Source organism: Ambystoma mexicanum, chromosome 11 (assembly GCF_040938575.1).
Source record: "Ambystoma mexicanum isolate Mex_15411 chromosome 11, UKY_AmexF1_1, whole genome shotgun sequence".
NCBI lineage: Eukaryota > Metazoa > Chordata > Amphibia > Caudata > Ambystomatidae > Ambystoma > Ambystoma mexicanum.
Genome location: NC_090934.1, coordinates 537463151 through 537483684, shown reverse-complemented (window position 1 = coordinate 537483684; position 20534 = coordinate 537463151). Strand labels below are relative to the sequence as shown.

Below are 20534 nucleotides of genomic sequence, written 5' to 3'. Positions count from 1 at the left end.
CGCTACGGGGAAGCACAGAAGGGTTTTGAGGAGGGGTAAGGGGGAGGCCGATTGCATTACCCCGCAGACAGTTAACCCCCTATTCTCACCTACAGAAGGATACTTCTGCGAGTCAGACAAGCCAGATCTGGGGCCCGGTCCAGTCCCTCTTCCGAACCCTGCGCATCACCTTAGACAAGGTCACAGCAGCGCGAACCAGGCCAGCGCCCCCGTGGGAGTCAGGTGAGCGTTAGTTATTTACAGTGGTGTAAGTGGCGAGATCTGCTACGAGTACTCTATAAGAATAAAAATGTTTTGGAGCATGTTGCACGAAAGGACCTGTACCCATGTGCCCATTGTCTTTGATGCTGCAACACCATTAACTCTACTGGTCTCCTGCACTGCATTCGTTCTTGCACTCCAAAAGCTGGCACCGTCTTTGAAACTATTAGAACTCACAAATGTGCCTTTGGCTCAACAATGAAAAGGAGCCATGTTCTATTCCTTTTATGCTTCATAACTTTTTTCTAAATATTGTTACAGTGTGAATGTCCTCTTAAACACAAAGTTCACCTCGCAATAAAGCCAGGTGACCGTTATAAATTCATCCTCCTGACAACTAAATGCCAAATTAGAATCCCACTAAATTTAGGGTAAATGTTTATTTAATTTTTTAAACCCTGCGTCATCACCCTCATAGTAAGGTTCCTGTGGAAGGTAGTTATTTATAATTCACAACACTGGTTCCGTTTCTGAGCGCACCTTAGAAATTGCTCCCACATTATGAGCCAGAACCATTTTAGTAAAGGAACCCAGCGGTGCACCCGAAGCTAATGCGATTCCACGGCAGGGTGAAGCTGCTTTCGGGCCAGTGCCTATGGCGACTGGCCACTTCTAAAGAAGTCCTCTTCCCCACATGGAAAATCGCATATTAAGGCGGCAATCCCACATACACTCTAGACCAAGATGTGTGGGCCGAGAGGTCTGGGAAGCTGGCACCTCCCTCGGTCTTACCTTTAGAAAGTCACCTTTCTTTTGGGAATTAAGAAAACTCGTTTTGTAGATTTCATTGACATTTCACCCTGTTGATAATCACAAATGACAGGAGTTATTTATTTTTTTAGAACAAGAATGGAAAACTATGCATCTAATCATTGCTGATTCTTGCCCAAGGAAGACCTTATGAAACGATGGTTTGCAATGTTTAATGAATTCTGTCACTCCAGAAGGAGACCTTGTAATCTGTGTCTAATCCTAAAGCCTCTTCTGTGTGTTGGACTCCTGCAGATGCAGGGGGAGGGCATGATGGCACAGGATGCATGTAGAGGAGGATGAAGGAAGCATGTTACATGACGTACCGGAGAATGAAGTGGAGAATGCAGGAAGATAGTTTCCTGGTGTGATGTGAGGCGGGTCAAACTCCCGTATACTGTACTTTATTACTATGCTTGCTTTTAACATTGTTTTACATTGCTTGTTTGAATTGCTTGTAACCATTTTGGGACATTTTTATTTATTTAGTGTGATTTACTATTTCATTTTTAGAAGCTACTTGTAGTGGACTTCTGGACAATAGGGTCACTGGCCCCCTTTGCACCTCTCAGTGTGACATAGTTGCAGGATTGGGAAACTACATTTCCCGTCGTGAGTGGTCTCAGTTGAGGGGCATGAGGATAGTTCAGGGACAACACGCTCAACTTGGAAGCAAGACGCGGAGCAACACAGGCTCGATACCCACGTCCGCGCTTAGAAACATCTGGGTATTAAGTGCGTTGTAAATAACCAATTACAATCATTGTGTGCAAGCCTGTTACTTCCTGAGGCCGGAGGCACTCCATGCTGCTCTTTCATTCAGTCATCCTTGTCCTGTTTCGTTTTTGACACTTTGTTTTCTTTTCATTTCTGTCTCTTGTAGCACTCCAGATGGTCACTGATCTCTGTCCATCATAGAGCTACAGTAAATAAATATTTGAGACTTTATCAGCTGGATTCAGACACACTTCCTCAAATTCCTACTTCAACAATGATGATTCAGTTCCTACCTGTCTTGCTATCATCAAACTCATTTCTTCTGTGCGAAATCCAGCTAACCGACTGTACACGCCCACTGTTTCCGCTGTTCCCAACCAGATTACTGATCTAAATTTACATAGTATAATTCCGGTCCCGATCGGCTCCAGGCGACTGTATAATCGATTGTGGTCTCCTACCTCTTTTTATATCACTCTTTGTCCCACACCATCTTTAATTAATAAGCCCTTTCTTAAGATGACTGGTTGTAGGGAAACTGTCCCCTCCCCCTTTTAGTAGCCGGTTGACACAAATCAATGCACTCTGTTCCTTGCTATGCACTTTAATCTTATTCAGCAATTTAATTTTGTTCTATTGGCTATTACTGAACCATGGCTTAAGCATTACTCTGGTCTGGCCATTTCTGCCTCCCTTCCTGCTGACTATGCTTTGATGGATAGCTCAGGGGCAATGCATTTGTCTTGGAAGCAAAGGTTCGAATCCTGCGCCTACGCTTGGAAAGCACTTGTTGGAATTAAGCACATTGTAAATAACTATTATGATTGCCAGTTAGAGAAACCTTGGAAAAGGGGGCGGGTGGGTAGCATTCATTTATTTTAAAAGAAAATCTGACCTTTTTATCCACGCTTGTTTTGAACTCCCAGTTGTAAAATACTTGGTGTGAACCTTAAATACCATCCTCCAGCTCTACTCAAGTTATTTTACTTTGCTGCCCACACTCATGCAGTTCTAATGTTTATCATTCCTTTTCAGGAAGATTATATCTTTTATGAAAACAACTTCTCCTCTGGTATCCCTTGGAGATTTGAATCTAGAATGTTTTGATGGCAAGGATTGTGCAGGCTGATTATATTATTTCCTTTGGGATTTTGTATTCTCTCATTTCCTTCTACCTCTGCCACTCCTATAGATGGTCACACCCTTGATTGGGTAATTTCTTGGAATATTATTTCAACTAATGCCCAATCAGCTGGTCAGAGCATGCTGCTATTTTCTTTCACATGCAACAATTTCATACTGCTGTTCAGGTGCACAGAAAGGTTGTCTATTTTGTACCGGAACAGACACTGTCTCATTGCAAGCTCTCTCAACCGTTATTTACAAGATCCTATGGATAATTTGAGGCCACTGTTGATCATATGTTGTTGGTATATAACAGTAGTGTTATTGATCTTTTTGACTCCCCCTTGAAAACTAAAATCATTCAGACTAAACCCCTGGGAATCACTCGGTTTTCTCCTAAACTTGCCAGAAGGCGGCTGAAGGAGAATCCTAATACTGATGTGATATGGCATTTATAACACGCCTATACGCCAGTGTTTCAAGGTGTGACGAGGCAAGGGATGGGAACTGAGGGAAGACTGAGACAACGATCTTACTAGGCTAGGTGAAATTGAGATTGTGCAAGTGCGGGGGAAGGGTAAGGGGAAAGTGCGAGGGGGAGGGGGCAGTGCAGTACATGGGAATGACAGTAAAATAAATAGAATAAATAAAGCAATAAGTGAAAGTGCAGCCAGCTGGTGGCAAGTGCAAGGGTAAGTGCAGACATCAGATGTCAAGTGCTGGTAGGGGGCTGTAGGAACACAGAAAACAGTACCCAAGTGCAGGGGATGCCAGTGAGGTAGTGCAGGGGTGCAACTGGTGGGGGAGGGGACATGGGCCCAAGACCAGAGGGTAGCTGGGTGACCAGTACAGTTTCAGCCAGAAGTTCAGCAGGGCGGGGAGAGGAGGGGAGAGAAAGCAGCAGCAAAGAGGAAGGTTTTGAGTTGCCTCTGGAACTGGGGATGGTTCTCCTCATGTTTCAGGAAGGCTGTTCCAGAGGGAGGCCCCAGCTGAAGAAAGAGATCTACCATCAACCCGTTGCTTGGAGAAACACCTGACCCTGAGGGAGTTGGAGGTGGATGAACGAAGAGCTTGGGAAGGTAGATATTTAGGAAGAGAGAGTTGAAGGTATTGTGGTCCCCAGCTCCAGAAGGCCTTGTGTACAAAGCAGAGACTTTTGAACTTACTCCTCGCAGCCACTGGGAGCCAGTGAAGAGATTTCAGTCCTGGAGAGATACGATCCCTGGGCTTGAGGCCAAGGAGAAGTCTTGCAGTCCTGTTCTGGATGAGTTGCAGAGGGTGGAGAGTAGAAGCAGGTAGATTTAGAAAGAGGCTGTTGCAGTAGTCCAGCCTAGAGAGAACCAGTGCTCTGGAGTCGGTGAGCTTCTGGGGGAAAGACAGCAAAGGAAGAATACCTCTGAGGAGGTGCAGTTGGTAGTGTGACTTCTTAGAGACATCAGTGATGTGAGGCGAGAAGGAGAGAGTGGAGTCGAAGATGGCCCTGAGGTTTTTAGCCTCACAGGTGGGAGCAGGAAGAGGGCCAAGAGAGGCCGGCCATAGAGTGACAGGAAAGGAGGGAGCAGGTGTGCCGATGAGGAGAATCTCGGTCTTGCTGGCATTAAGGCAGAGATCATTGGTGGCACACCACTGCTGGATAGCAGACAATCGGAGATGAGCGAAGGAGAAGTGGCAGAAGGGAGCCTGAAAATGAACTGAGTGACATCCACATAGCACTGAAAGTTGAGGCAGAGAGCGGCAATGCAGTGGGCAAGAAGTGCCAGGTATTGGCTGAACACCAGGGAGCGAGGTTAGACCCCTGAGGAAGACCACAGGTAGAGATGGAGGAGAGGAAGGATCCAAGTTGGACCTGGGAGGATCGATCAGAGAGGAAAGAGGTCACCCAGCCAGGGCCTGATCAGTGATACCCAGGTTATCGCGGAGATGGTTGAGCCGGATGGCATGGTTGACCGTGTCAAAGGCAGAAGAGAGATCAAGTAAGATGAGGACACAGGGGGTGTTGGAATCGAGAGCAGGTCTTCACGGATGTTCAGGAGTGCTGGTTCCGTGCTTCTGGCAACTCTGGAGCCAGACTGATGGTCATGGAGACAACCAAAAGATTCAGCGTGAAGATTAAGCTGGGTGATGGCCGGTACTATTAGTACTAACAAAAGTCTTACATATGTCAGGTCGGTATATAAACCAGCAGTCATTGGAGCCAAACAAGCTCTCTTGCTGATGCTATTGAGTCTGCCTCAAATTTAATCACTGACCTGGCCCAATATGCTCCAGTGGTTATGAAAAGACAACATTGTACATGTTAGAGCATGCATCGATGACTCCTCACAGTCACTGAGACTGACCTCTAATACTGTCATCCTGCCCGCCTTTCTAGATATCCCAGTCATCCTGCCTTCCTTTCTAGATAACTCAACAGATGACACTGTATACAAGCCATTTGTTTTCCATCCTGTCTGGTATAGCGATGTAAATTTGCTGGTCCCTTAAACCATCTACTTGCCCTAGTGATCCTTGCCGGGCTCAGATCGTTAAGGATTGTGCAGACTCTTTCTCTTCTGTGATAAGTGCTATAATAACCTTGAGTCATAGAACCCATTCAGGATATGTTGGGGGCAAAATGGTCACAAGGAAGAGGTTTTATTAGTTTGTTGCTGGGTACAGGAATTTAGTGCAATACTTACAAATTCTTTTGGCTCTTAACAAAGTGTCAATGTGTTGCCAACTATCGAAGTACTCTTAATTATTCTTGCACGTTATTGTGAGTGCTCTCTCATATCTTCGTTTAGAAGCCACAGTTCACTCTTAGCAATATGTTGGTTAACCTGGATTTCAGTAGCACATTGTTATTCGGAACATGAATAGTCATGCTTTGTTTTCTCAAAGGCTTTTTAAATTTAACGAGTCACCTAGATGCACAGTTCTCACCTGTGCAAGTCTAAAGGCATCAAGTGTTAGTGGTATAATCACGATATCGGATGGCACAGAAAACACTGCAGATCTCATGGACAGTTCAAGTGTCTATCAAATTTTTCTGGGGCCTAGTGCCGTCCCGCTCTCGTCTTGACCCGCCCCTCCTACCAACTCAGGCATCCGTTATCCCCGGTTAGTCCTACTGATTGTTAACCCCTACTGTCTAAGCTCTGACTTAGACTAGCAATGGTCCCTAAATGCAGGCTCACTGGCTCCCTCGGGGACATGCTAGCTTTTCCTACTCTGACGAAAGGTTAGTGTTCCAATACGGATTGGGATAGTGCCTTGCAATTGCTTTGTAGGATGCAACTGGCTTCACTCACCGCCACTGTCACCTTACCCTTCTACTCTACCAGCTTCCTCTCCCTTAACCCCTCCCCACCAATATTCTGTCCCGCCAATGTTTCTCTCCTCCTGTCTCCTGTAAACACCCTTTGATGTTAACTCTGCTGCTTCCACTCCTTCCCGCTACAATAATCCTCCCCTCTGTTACTACTTTTCCTCTTACCCTACATCTCCTTCTCCCACCCTACTAGTTCCTAAATACTACTACTCCTTCACTACTACTACTCCATTCACCCTGTACCAACCATCTCACACCTAATACTACACTCCCCAATACACTTGTCTCACACATGCACACTCAGAACCTTTATCTCTCCTAAGCCAATACCTCACCTTCTCTACAAAATTCCTCTATAAGCTGCCACTGCCTCCTTCCTCCTGTTGGTCTCTTAGGCACCCTTCCTGTTACCAGCTTATATTCTGCACCCCCTCTGGGAATTTGTCATCTCTTCCTGAGCAATCTATGCCTGCCTCCCCCATCCCCAGGAGGTGTTATGTAGAATAAAGTCTCAAAAAAAGTGTCTGCCCCATTTCTCTGTGCTTGCCGTGGGTCGACAACCATCGGGGCAGGGGAAGGGTGGTGTTCCAGCTTGTGTTACCAGTCCTCGGCTGATCGTATGGGTAAGTCTGTCAGACCAGAGGGGGCTTTCATGCTCTTGTGTAATCTCATTGCTTTGCTCCCACAGTTCTGCTACGCAGCCACAGAGGGCTGCTGTGTCTGTCGTCTTCTGTGTTGCTGTGCCAGGGTTTCCAGCAGTGGTCGAAGTGGGTGGGAGCGGTGCTCCGCTACTGTTTTTAATTAAGTTTTACAGTTCCTATACTTTTTTATTTTAGAAAGAAACTGTTCCGGGATGGTTTCGTTTGAAAATAAGTGTAGGAAGAAGTTTAAACTTGTACATTCAGTGCACTGCACTGAACGGTCCCTTAAACGGCAGGCGCATATGTTTGGGGGTTTGCATTGAGCGTGGGAGGGAACGTGGCGATGGGGTTTGTGGGGAGCGGCAGCAGATCGGAAGGGGTCATAGTTCCACTCGTTTTGTTTCGTACACGTAGACTACTGGTTTCCACTGGGTTTCGGACTTCCTTGGCAGTGAATTTGCAGGTTTCCTTTCTGTCATAACTCCAGATGTATTTTCTCAGAAACCAGTGGAAAGGCACTGGCGCGCATCGGCACTGAGAGGCAAGGCGCGCGAGAGGGGTCTACATGGAGGCATACTGGCACAAGGGGTATTGGGGCCTTCTAAACTGGCTCTACCTTTAGGGGCAGGGCTGGCTCTGTATCCCTCCCGCATACCCTGGACAAGGGTTTTAACCCCTGCTGACAAGGACTTGGTCTCGTCACGCAGTATTGTATCATATACTGTTCTAGAAAAGCCTTCAAGAATAATAAAGGCAGAACACTCTACCAGAACACTACTTTGACCTCTTTGCTATACTGTGGTGAAAGTACTAAACTTGGCCGGGCTCTCCTGAGCCTGGCAATCCCTCACTTGCCCTAGGGGAGCACATTAAAGCATTAGGATAGAGCTGAGCAATGTGCTGAAATAAAACCGCAAGGCCTAATGTTTATCCGCCTGGCGTAACTTGCGGGATGCAGAGATTATGGATTTAAGAAATAGAAATAAGTGGGGGATTGACCGGCATCATAGTGTCGGGAGCAAGGCTTGCGATCGAGAATTAGGAGTACTTTCTTTTCCCCGTTCTGTGTGTATTTCCTACTGCGCAAAGACAACGCCTCCTCACGATGGCAAGCAAGCAAAGCAGGTGGTTTAATGAGAGCTTCTGCTTGGCAAGGGTGCACGTGTGGGATACATTGATAGAAGCCAATAGGAATATATCTACTGGGTGCTAGGTGTTTTCATAGCCAGCTTATTAAACGTGTGAACTTTATTTTGCGCTTTATTTTTATTTTTTAATGGGGGTGGTCTCCTCCATGCCCCCTCTATCCCACACCTCCCTACCCCCACATAAGCATATACGCATGTACACATATTTTTGAAACACTTGTGTATAGGCACGTTACAAATGTCATATCATATATCAAGTTTTGCCGGGAAACGCGTTAACGTCCCAAACGCGCACCTTTACTGCACCATGGGAGTGCCATACTTTGATGGCTTATGCATTTGTTTGCCGAGTTGTAAAGCTTCAATAAAGAAAACTTTTTTCTACAAACGGATAATTTTGTATCCGGACGTTTTCTTCATTCAACGGCTGTGAAGAGTGCCACTCACCCTGCCTGATGTGAACCAGTGCCACAAAAATATATATTTATATGTAATTGGTCGATTTCGACCAAACCTATGCACTTTTAAAAAGCGGTCTGTGAAAAGACATATTACGGCTCTACTATGAGTTCCAATCGTCAATGGAAAAGCACTCATGGCTAATGATATTGAGAAATAAAAATACCAGAGATGCAATTTGTAGATAAATTAGGAGGCAGTGGAAACTAAAAATAGCTGCAAATTCTGGCACCTTGTAAATAAAGATTGGGCTTCTAATTTTGGACAAGGAAGCATTGATGTATTTACAAGGCCGATTAGTCAGTTTATTTTCAATTTACTGGTTGCCAGTTTTGTTTGAGTCTTGCTGATCCACAACACTGAGTAATTTGGAGCTGTTAGAAGTCATTGCACTTTGATGGGCAAACCTTTACATATGCTTGATATTTACAAAAGCTTTATTGTTAGGGGGACTTTTTAAAAATAAAAAAAAGTTGTTTTTTAAAACATTTTTTAAATGAAACGCGTACACGGCATGCTTTTGGTATTTAGTGATTCACAGACCTATATGACGGATATAAAGTTCTTTGGTTAGTTTTATCTTCCCAAAATGCTCCTTTAATATGCAAATCAGACAAAACCTCATTGGTTTTATTGGTGCAACTTTGTTATCTTTGAAGTTCTTTATAATCAATAAACACACTGTATTAAGCATTCACTTTTTTGTATTCAAATACCCGACATGCATGTTTTAAACGTTGAAAAAATGAGGGGTTTCCCTTCAGAAAAGTAAAGGTTAAAAATGATGCATCATTTTACAATATTAATGCCTATGCTGAAGTCAAGCACAGAAATCCCTCAGGTGGCACTAAAATTATGTTTAGAAGCAAGCACTAGTTTCCCCCCACAGCCCCACATTTCAGTGGTCTGTGGCATCCCAAAAGGTGCATGCATGAAATCGATCATAAAGAAGTTAAAATGGCAAAGAGTAAATCTGAATGCGCAAGTGCATCAAGAAACCTGTGAAAGGATACCCAAAGCCATAGAAGGGTGAGAACAAAAACTGTGTGCAAACGGTACACAGTTTCACAGCTGTAAAGATATCCACCATCTTTACAGAAGCTGCTCGGTGCTAAGCAGGCAAATGGCATCCCTGCTGGGTTAATCGTGTCTGACATTCTGCTGCATGCTCAGTACTACCAGGAGAACCAACTGCAAAGTATTCACACAATGCATAACTGTGATGCGCAAATTTTATATTCATTTTATTTTAAATGCAAGGTAGGACTTTTACTGTGAAACAGTACTTCAAACTACAGCAGGACATCTATAGCTATAACCTGTGAGAAGCCAGAGGGCATCCTTGCACCTATTCCCCTTGGCTCCTCATCTCAGGTGGCCAGGGAAAGGCCATCACTTGTGGATCCTGACCCTGGGGGTGGAGATGTGAGGGAGGATCACCTGGGTGGAGGGCCCTTGGGGATTCGGAAAGGGATGTCCACAGGTTCCTTGCGATAACCAACTTTACCACCCTCCTGCCTTTTTATAGGCTGTTGTCTATTCCATTCTATCATTCCAGCCCTCAGTCACACCACTATAGTACTGGAACAAGGAAGAGACGACTAGGATGAGTACACACCAACATGTAATTTTAACCACTCTGGTACTGGGACGAGGAAGACGCCGGAAGGCTGTTATGAAGGTCGGCATGTCCAGAGAACACCAATAACTATGGTCAGGCAAGGCTTAAGGGATCGCACCTGCAACCTGTTAAGCGGCTGCAGGTGCATAAAAGGTGGAGCAGACAATCATAGGGGGAGACCAGCAGGAGGGAAGCTGGGCCGTGTGTGTTTGGCCTGCAAGGAGAGAAATCCTGTTGAGGGGGGTCCTGCCCGGAGGTCAGGACGCCGGTAAATATCCAGGCGATGCTGAGGCCTGGGCAGGCCATGGGAGGGTCACAACTGTTCAAGCCTCCTTGGTCGGGTGTGGGGGGCAGGGAAGAGGCCGCAGTGTTGCAAGCCACCGGCAGCGTCCGCGAGTGGTGAGTGGAGCTGCCAGCATCCCACAGCGCGGAAAGCCAAGGGTCATCAGTTCCGTGACCTGTAATGGGTGGGCTGTGTGGTCCAACAACTGCGCCTAGAACGAGGATACCCTGTCTTTGAAAATCAAGGAAACCTACAGATACGCATGAAGGAGATTGCTGAAGTGGATGCAGAAGAGAGCAATCTGAAGAAACTCTTAAGGAATCAGAAGAAGTGTAAAGTTGCCCTGAAACTGGTTTTGAGTATTAAGAGACTAAACCGAAGTGTGAGCTGGCAAGCTGAACAATTTGAGGTATTGGGGAAGAGAAACCGAATACCTTGTAAACTTTGTTGTGGCCTTGTGGAAGGGAACCTCGAGGCCCGTTTGGAACAGTGTTGTCCTCCTGGGGAAGGGAACCCTGAGACTTTGTGGAACTGACTTGAAGTTGGGGAAGGGGAATTGGAAAGTAAGCTAAGAGCTGGAAGAAGCTCATAACTTTATTTTGGAACACTGCTTAGTTTATTGTTGACATCCCTACACATTGTTTAGCTTTTGTTGTGAGGGCAAGTATATGTTTTGAACACACACTTTTAAGTTGAACTTTACTGACTCAGACTGTCCTTAGTTTCTTTAAGTAGGGAAATCGCACCTTAGCATAGGGCAAGTTAGGCCTCACACCATCCTGACATTTGTTAATAAATATATTTTATTTGAACTTTGAATCTGTTGTGTGCCTTGCTTCATGATCCCGTCACAACCCACAAATCCCAAAATGTTCCTGTGTTGTGTACAGTCCAATCAACTTGACTATTAATAAACATTTTAAATTGCCTTAAACGCAAGCTGGCAAGAACCATAGCCCAACCCCCACCCACAAATGTAATATTGTGTAGGAACGCCCAATCCATTGCTCAATTAAACTGTTGGGTATTTTGAGCAATTGCACAAACAGCAAAGATGTAAACCGTATGTACCATTTAATTTGTTATAAAAGGTGCCTGCATTGTGCAGATACGAGGAATGCTGTTGCTTCCCACGCATCTGTTTTCAGAGCTGTACTTATCCATTACTCCACCGTGAGAATGCACAGCCAAAGATTTCAAGAACCTTCTCAACTGTCTTTACTCTGAGGTGTTTATGCCCAGGCAGAGTTTACAAGCTTCACTTGTGATTTTGCCATATTTGAATGACGTTCCACCCCAAGGGAATGGAAGTACATCGGCTGCAGCCGGTATCTTGCCTTATTTCCACTTTGCCTCCTGCTAACACCAGAGCTGTAACCATGAGAAGGGGGTTGAGTTTTTGTATTCAACATTATGTGCCTATACAACCTGCATTTATTTCATATGTTAACTTTACCATTTGACAAGACTGGATCTAGAAATGTCGTTATGTTGCATTGATATTACAGACCAGTCTGGGTGCTTCTCATAGTGACCGCTGGCAATTTGTGAGAGAAACCAGATATTAGCATTGAAACCAAAATTCCTCGTTCCAACCTTCTCTCACTTGCGTCCAGTTGTCAGACAGCTTATGTTCTTATTGTTTCCTCTAAAAGAAGATTTTGGACCTGACCAAAAGTAGAGAGTTGGCTGTAACATTTACCTCTAGTGCACTCAACTGTAGAACACACTGCCTTCTCCAAATCTCAGGCAGAATATATCTGAAAACACTCTTTTAACTAACATAACATAGAAGATGACAAGCTTGAATTAATAGAGAGGAAAGAACAATTTTCTAATCCCTGCAACCTTAAAAACGTCCTTATAATGTTATGGAGCCCAACTGGGGGACAAAATGGGGTGAATGGGCTTAGTTTGAGCAACCCGGATAGAGTTTGTTGAAGGGGTGGAATCTGGTGAAGGTTCAGAAACTGGCAGAGGTGGAGTAAAGGTGGAGGTGTGCATGTACTCAGTTAGGCCCAGGGCAGCAGAAAGCCTAAATACTCCTCTGCAAGGAAGCTATTCCTATTGACACATGCAAGACGTACCATAGACATCTCTTTAGCTTGAGCTGTTGGCTTGGAAATCCAATTTAAAAAAGTAACAATGGGTGATCTAATTGCACAAATCTCCCCTGTCATTACAAAGATCATCACAGGAGCTAGCGACTCCTGAAGCCTAGTCCGGACAACATTAAAGCTAGTTCCTCCTTGCCCGATGCCTGTGCTCCTTGTCCTATTGTTTCCCATTATTTAGATATTGCCCTGGACTGGGTCTGTACATGACTCATGGTCTGGGAGCTTCATCCAACCTACCTGTAACAAGAGTTCTAAAAATAAATAAATGGAGTTATGCATGTAATCGCCTACCAGTCTGATCAGGCAGAGTTTAGAAAGGCATGCTTCTTGTTTGGCCAAGGATATTATCAGTTTTATTTGGGTCACAAACCCACACAATAGCCTCATAGAGTGCATGCTTGCTTTGTAGATCTAGTTGCCACATGTGTCAGTATCTAGCACGGCTTGCTTTAGATTCTCTTTATATGGGAATGACCCTGCACTTTTGACGCTACTTGCAGAATCACACTCGACCTGAGGAGCTTGAGACATGCTGCTTTTCAAACACTGAACTGTTTGATTGAATGCATGTGATACCACGAGAAGCAAGGCACATAAGTTGTCTAGTTCGATAGAGAGGCATATAATGTTTGCAATCTCTTTGCTTTATTAACTACTCAAATTGTTTTCTGAAATTGCATTCAAACAAAGGTTTTTCTTTTCTGCTTCTCTTTTTTTTCTTTGATATACCTACAGTATTCATTCCAGGTTCAGCCTGTAGTTAACATTGTGTATACATTTTAGTTTCTTGCATGAATATTTGTCTAAAAACATGTGCATACATTTTTTGCCATGTATATAAATTTAATAAATGTATTTAAAGTGACACAACTAAGGATAAAGTATGTGTTTTTCTGTTTAAATATATACAGAATAGCCACATGTGCTTCCAGAACAATTTAAGTGAGATACGTGTAAATAAACTCTGTGGATTTTCTACACTGATCTCAAAATCTAGCGATTTATCTTGCTAGATCAATCTTTTTGTATCTGTTTCCCTGGTCCTGGTCACATGCACAGTTTCAAACATTGAAAGCTTACAAGTAATGGGCTGTGTCAAGTGTGTCTCCAGGTGCCTCCGTTTACTTATTCATTCTATTAAAGGTAAACTGGGCAAAATTAACCAGCTACCCCCTTATTGATAAGTTGGTGCCCCAAGCTGTCATATGCAGACGACCTTATGATGATGTCCCAAATCATTGGACTATTAAAATCCACTTGAAACCTATTGTAAGACTTACAAATCAAATCTCTGAAGCCAAGATATTAGTATAAGGCCTTTGGGAGGTCATGCACAAGTGCTTTCTTGAAAACAACTCTCACAGAATAAAAACAGATGTGCAATGCCAAACTCATTCATGTATGCATACACTAATCTAGGGCAGAATTGATGTATACAGATGAACTACTTTGTGGGCCAATGTAGAGTCGGTGCCACATTTCAACAGTCCGGCCAGACGCATATGTTCATGGACTAGATATAACTGTTAAAAAGTTAAAGGTGCATTTTTGAAGACTGTGTAGCAACAGTCGTACCTCTGTGTAAGGCTGCACTGAAATGAAAGAGAAAATGGAAAACAGTATCTGGACTGGTACAGATCTCTCCCACACTCGTGGCAGGAGACCAGGGCAGAGGCTCTGGTCTTCTGTTCCTGGTGTTCATTAAAGGGGTCCAGAAATGCAGCCACCATGAAGCCTGTTGCGGGAGATAGCCTGAAATAGGGAAGGATGTGTTTTTCTTCCAAACAGCAGCCAGGTCCCTATGCTGGATCTGGGAAAGAGAAAATACTAGGCCACATGGTTAAAATGGGGAGAGTAACATTATGCTGTGAGGAGAAAAGGAGTAAAAAAAGAGCAGTGGAATGGGATTCAGTGGTAGGGTGTTATTTCTGTGTGAGCATAGAAGGCGTGATGAGGTGGATAGTACATAAAAAGTAATAGACATGGTCTAGGGCTAGCATTGGGCAAGTTGGGCCTTTTGCCATCCTGGCATTTAAGTTAATAAAGTATTTTATTTTGAACTTTGAATCTGTTGTCTGTGTCTTGCTTCATGATGCCTTCACAGCAGACACATTGCTGCTTTTTTGAAGAGCTGCTATGTATGCTTCAGTGTTGGATGCAAACACTGGCCTGAAGCAGAGCTTGTAATGTTGGACAGCCTTGCAATTTTCTGGTTTACTGGAGGCCGCAGTTCCAGTGAAAGCCAGCCATTCTCTTCCCTGTTCTCCATGTTGCTGAGCGAGTGCTTGGTGACTCTCTAGTGGATCTAGTGACTTGAGTGGATCACAAATGTCAGGTGTTGTCCAGAAGATTCAGGTCATGTAATTCTAGTGATACAACACTCCACACATCTTAAATATCTTCCAGCGCTTTTGCATGGCCACCAACACTCCCTCACACAGACCCCTGCACAGAACCCACCATTCCCCTCACAGAACCACAGCTTTCCCATAGACCCCCAACCAACCCTGACACATCCCATTAGCCCTTTGCACAGACTCTCCACTAAACCCCAAACCCAATTCTTAGACTATCTTAGACTATCGCATTGACCCCCAACAGCCATATGCATTCTCCCACATAGTGTTGTACACTTCCACAGCCCCCCAACCTCACAGGCTGTCGCACAGACTCCAACAACCCCAGGAGGTGGTCACAAAGTCCCCTAAAGAAGATTCCACCTGCAAATGCTCATATCCTTAGCCCTACATGTAACTTCTTCCCCCCACACTTTAGCACTGCTCAGCATCTGTTGGAAGTGCCACTGGTTAATGCGTGTTGTGCCAGTCCATCCTTATGGTCACAGATTTGTTCTAAACCTGTAGAATTGTTTTTTTCTGTACAGTAATGTGAGACCCAAACAGGGGCTGCTCCTATATCAAACTTAATATGGCGTTGATAGGATCTTTTTGTCTTGTTTTTCCTTTACAGAGAGGGTGCCTTTGCGATGCCACCCAAAGACAAACCTGCACACCTATTCAAGCCAGATCATACCGCGGCACACCAGCGATCCTCCACTCACCCCGTTGACGGAGCAAGAAGGTGAGTCTTATCTAGATAAGTGTGGCAGTGTCCGGCGTCACACTGTGGCCAACGCCCACTCGGACATCCAACTCTTTGCCATGGCCACTATGGTGCACTCTGGGACATCAGAGGAGGACGACGATGGGGAACAGTGCCTGCTGCTGCAGTCAGACCTTGTCCACCGGCAGTGCTCCAGTGAGCCAAACATCCTGGACAGCCCCAGTGGCCTTATGGTGGCATCATTGCAAGAGGCCAATGAATTGACCTGCACTTCTGTTTGTTAATACCAGTTGAGCACCATTCTGGCTGCAAACCTTCTGCACTTTGTAGAGAACAGACTGTCAAGGCACTCTACATGGTGGGGATTATCTTCTTTGAAGCTAGAGGAAGCCTCTTTAGATGCAAGTCGGGCAGCACATCTCTTCTTTTGGAACAGCAACATCTTAAGTTTGCTTGGAACAGCCATATCTTACGTTGGCGTGAAGCGCTGTTTAAAGAGCCTGGAATGCAAAGCCCGCAATCGAAACCTTTAGTTGCCACGTACTAGAACATCTTCCAAATATGGCTGCCACAAAGAGTTAGTCCCACCATTGTCAATGCTGGCACCAGTTTATGGAAAAGGGAAAGCACACCCCATCCACCCACCTGTTGACTGACTGTATTTCATTTCATGTTTGATATTGTAGAATTTTTAAATATATATTATTTTTCTTGGTACCCAAAATCAGTCTGGGCTTGACAGGAAAAAAAAAGATTAAACTAATTTGCACTGCTGCCTTACTGGTCCTATGGACTGAGGCCTCTGGGCTCGTAGGAGCAGAACTATGTGAACCTTAGAGGCAGACAGCTTTACTAAGAAAAACATCTTCTAGTCACATATGGTTCATAAGGTAGCAAAATGGCCTGCATTCCATCGGCATGCACAAGTAAATGCACCAATTGGACTTGGTGAACGCAAATGTGGGGTTCTTTGTGAAAATGCTGCAGAACTCCCTTCAAAGCAAGCTATAAAGAGGGATGATTGTATGCTTTAAAGAACAAAGTACAGTCCAACTGATGTAGTAATATCATGAAGGATCATGACCACTGTATCTTCTGTTGAAGGAAGGAACTTGTTAAGGAAAATGCTTGGAACTATTGCAGTAGTCTCGTTTAGGCAAGATTGGAAATTAGGGGTAGCGCTTGCCCATGGGTTTACATTGTGTAAGTCTTCGGGTCTGGCACTGATTGGTAGTCCTGTCTGTGTTCTGTACAGTGTTCCCCTTGCTGCTTACATGAAATGTCCACTAAAGGGTAAGGTAAGCGGTCATGCCGCTGGTCCTGTATGTTCAGTGTTCTCGGCTCTTGGGTAGCAGAGAAAGAGTCACGTGGCACAAAATACCTTATGCAGAGGTGTGTCGAATCTCGCATGTCAAATAGCAAAAGAGAAGCTGGGTGATGGCATGGGTTATTGACATGATTTGGTCCTTGTGTCAATGGTTCTTTTGGTGTCCCATTGTAAGCCATACTAGACTGAACGTTAAATCATTTAACATGTATGCCCAGCGTTGCTTTGGTTGACTGAGCCATAGCTGTGGATTTATCCTGAGTCATGGTGCACCCCTAAAGTTTGTAATCTCTGCAATGTGTTGTTCATGGAGTTTTCAATTGACTGAAACCTGTTTTTCCTAGGGTTACCATGGCAGAATAAAGAGTCTTGGGTTACCGAGGCTATTAAGTGTATTCCTAGGGGTGATTGCTGTTGCTTGGAGTTACTTTGGCCTGCAGCCGGGCGAATATAAAAGCATCCATAAGGACTTCTCAGAATATGTGTAGATGGACCCCAAGGGTGCATGCATCCGGGTTTGGGTGTAGCTATTGGCTGAACCCATTCTAGCAAATTGCAGAGCTCAGCAGACCTTGTTCTTCTTTTTTTGATAGACGGCTCAACTCTGGAAAAAGTGCCTTAAGCATGCCATGACAGTTATCATAATCTTAGATTTCCCTGTACTACCATAGGGCAATGGTGTAGTTGTTAGGTTGGGGAAGGATGGCAACATGGTTTTTCCAGAAAAAAAAAGTGCCTTCCTTTGCTATGTTGCGGTTGGGGGTTTTAGCAACATGTACCCTTCCCCGGCGTTCATTGGAACTTCCAGTTTCCCTAACCTGTGGCTTATCTGCAGATCTGAGGGGAGATGGCTTTCATTCTACAGATGAGATCATAGATCAAGAAGAACTCAGAGAATTGAGAACATCCAGGCTGTTGTCCCAGACTGCTAGGACCAGCTGTGAGCCTTCCTACTGGCAGATTCAACAGCAAGGACACAGAGGCCCATGTACGGATAAGATTGTAAGGTTGTGCAGTGGTCTTCCACAGTCCCCCTTCAGCAAGTGCAACTACATGTCCCATAATTATTTGGTAAGTGTAACGGTGGTTGGAAAGGTGCCCTGGGACAACTGCTTACGATCTTGGTTCCTCTTGTTGGATCCAAAGGTGACAATTAGGGTACATGTTTAACAGGCGTCGCTTGATCCTGCTAGACCCTTTTAAAGGGCAGGTGATCTCTTGGAATAGGCAAGATAGCTTGGCCCTGTTGGAGGCCTGGGAAATGGTCTGGCTGTGGATGATTGGAATGCAGGATTTGTATTTGCACCCCCACCCTTTAATAATATTTAAAGTAAGGAAGCAACTCGAACAGACTCTGCTGTGCCAATGGACAAACTCAGCAGAGAAAGTGAGGTTGGTCCTGGATAAAACTTGAAAATTCATTTTGTTTTAATATTTTTTGCAGATATTTGCACAATACATTTTTGGATCTTAATTTCTAGAAGAAAAATAATTAGGCTTTACATAGGAACCCAATGGACTGCTCCATGTTGGAAAAGTGCAACGGAAACAGAGTCTCGCTGTTGAGTTTGTTTTTAGCTGAAAATGGGGAGTCCATTACCGTGTGTGAATAAAAAGGTAGTTTCCAGAAACGTGTAGTTGTCTGTTTTCGTTACAGATTTAAGGGTGCCTTCTTTGTTTTGCACATCTCCCAGGTTTTGGATTCTGTTCATGTCAACAGCAGAGTTGTGACCTGCCCTGCATGACGTGTGGCTCCCGTCTTCAGTGCCCTGCATCACACTGTCCCCTTCCTGGAATAGCTCTCCATTTCTTCCCTCCATGAAATGTCTGTTCTTCCTGTGGTTCTGAGTATGATCAGGTCTTGACTGACACTTGCAGTTGTTGCCATGTTTGGAACCCTAAAAAATACTAGTTGATTTAGTGCAAATGTACACATAGAATAGCATCTCCCATTTTACACCTTTCTATCTATGCCGCTAAATACAGCCGAGTATCCATTTTTGGAATGTTCCCTGTTTTGCCATTTACAGGATTTGATGCACAGAGCGATGGTGATGTGCATGGCTGGGGGAGTGGGGGGGGAATGTGGTTCAGTGAAGAAGCTGAGATTTGAGCTCTTGTGTGGTGGCTTGTGGTTGACTGTGTTCTATTTATGAGCTGTCCTTTGTGGGTATGGAACATACATGTCAAATTGTAGCTCCGGGAAAGGCAAACGCGGCCTCCGCATGCCACATGAAGCGCTTATCCCATGGAGATGGCTTCTCGCTTTGTTCGTTCAGATCAGGCAGTGATCTGTGGGCTACTTCTGGCACTGCTCTGCTACTGCAGTAGATCGGGGCATGTCCGTGGGGCAGTGGGAGTGGAAGCCGGGTAGCATGGAAAGTTCTCTTATGTGCCAGAAATCTGTTTTTGTGGTATTCTTTCACTGGAGGGGGTGCAGACCACGAATTGCCTGTTCAGGGGGAGTGAAAGTGGCCAGTGCATCTGTTCTCTATAGGCTGACTATCATCTACTCCGGATAATGGATATAGAAAGGGCAAAAGAAGTCTTAAGGAGTGTACTTAATTTCTTTACCACATCATGGACAACTGCCAAATATGTCAGTGCTTCAATAGAAACATTCTATGGGTCTGGCACAGGCTAAATGGGGGTACTTAATCGGATGTAGTCTACAAATCCCTCTCGCATAGGGTGCATGAACAATCCTCTCTGAAGTGGCCAAGATTTGGTATGAAAGGGTGAATGGTTTTGAAGTGGCCCACGTTGTAGAAAGTGAGCATGCCACACGTTGAGGGCTTCAGTCAGCAGTCTTGTTTCTTTGATCCTCAACGGTGTAACCTCGTTCAGCAAAGTCCTGGCTAAGACATTCATTGTGCTCTCCCACAGTGCAGTCAAAGTCAGTTCAACTTTGTCCACAGAGCACCCACCAAAGTCCTTGTTGATGGTGAAGATGTCAACGCAGAGATCTGCAACCTTTGGCTCGCCTGATGTTCTGAACTACAGATCTCATGATTCCGCACCATGGACTTTGCTGACCAGAGTTGATTGGAGTTTTAGTCCAAAACATCTGGAAAGCCAAAGGTTGTAGAACACTTCCTCTGCGCAATCTCCACCAACGTAGTCACTGTCATTGCAAATTTCACTAGGAAGACGCCCTTCAACTAAGTTCTCATTGGAATAGGAAGAAATGGCAGAAAAAATTACCGACCCCACCAAAAGATCTAAAACTCACAATTCAAAGTTCTAACTACCAAAAATTCTAACTTTTCGTGGTATGTGTTTAGGTGTTTTGGTGAGGACAATATAAAAAAAAAAATGTTAAAGGTTGCAGGGGACACCCCCAAACTCTCTACAGAACATGGGGGAAAAAAGAACAAAAAAATGCAGGCTGTGGGGGTGTCCCCTGCAACATCCCGCTCACAATACTGCACAGTATAGTGAGCGGGGGTTGCGGAGGAAACCCCTGCATGTTCACATGGGAAATGTACAAACATTTCCGTCGCGGGAAATGCAGCTGCAGTCACTTCACGCAGATCCTTCTCATCACACTTCAACCCCTGTTCACTGCAAGTGAAGTTGCCAAGCTACTCAATGACCATGCAGGTTCTCCTAGCATAAACTACACTGAAGGGGCAAAAAGATTGAAAGCGACAGAAGACAAGGCATCATGATTTGTGGGTGGAACATTTTCCTAGACCGCCTGTTGCAAGGT

At 44.8% G+C, this 20534-nt stretch overlaps 1 protein-coding gene across 4 annotated transcripts in view; it reads left to right on the top strand.

Annotated features, from left to right (window-relative positions):
* PRR5L (proline rich 5 like) overlaps positions 1-18453 on the top strand; it is a 344445-nt gene extending 325992 nt beyond the window's left edge. For all 4 annotated transcript variants that reach the window (XM_069623352.1, XM_069623350.1, XM_069623353.1 and 1 more), the window contains one exon: positions 15403-18453. In XM_069623352.1, coding sequence (XP_069479453.1) covers positions 15403-15779 — 377 coding nt within the window. In that variant the 3' untranslated portion in view covers positions 15780-18453. The remainder of the gene's footprint in view (positions 1-15402) is intronic.
* Positions 18454-20534: the final 2081 nt, after the last annotated feature.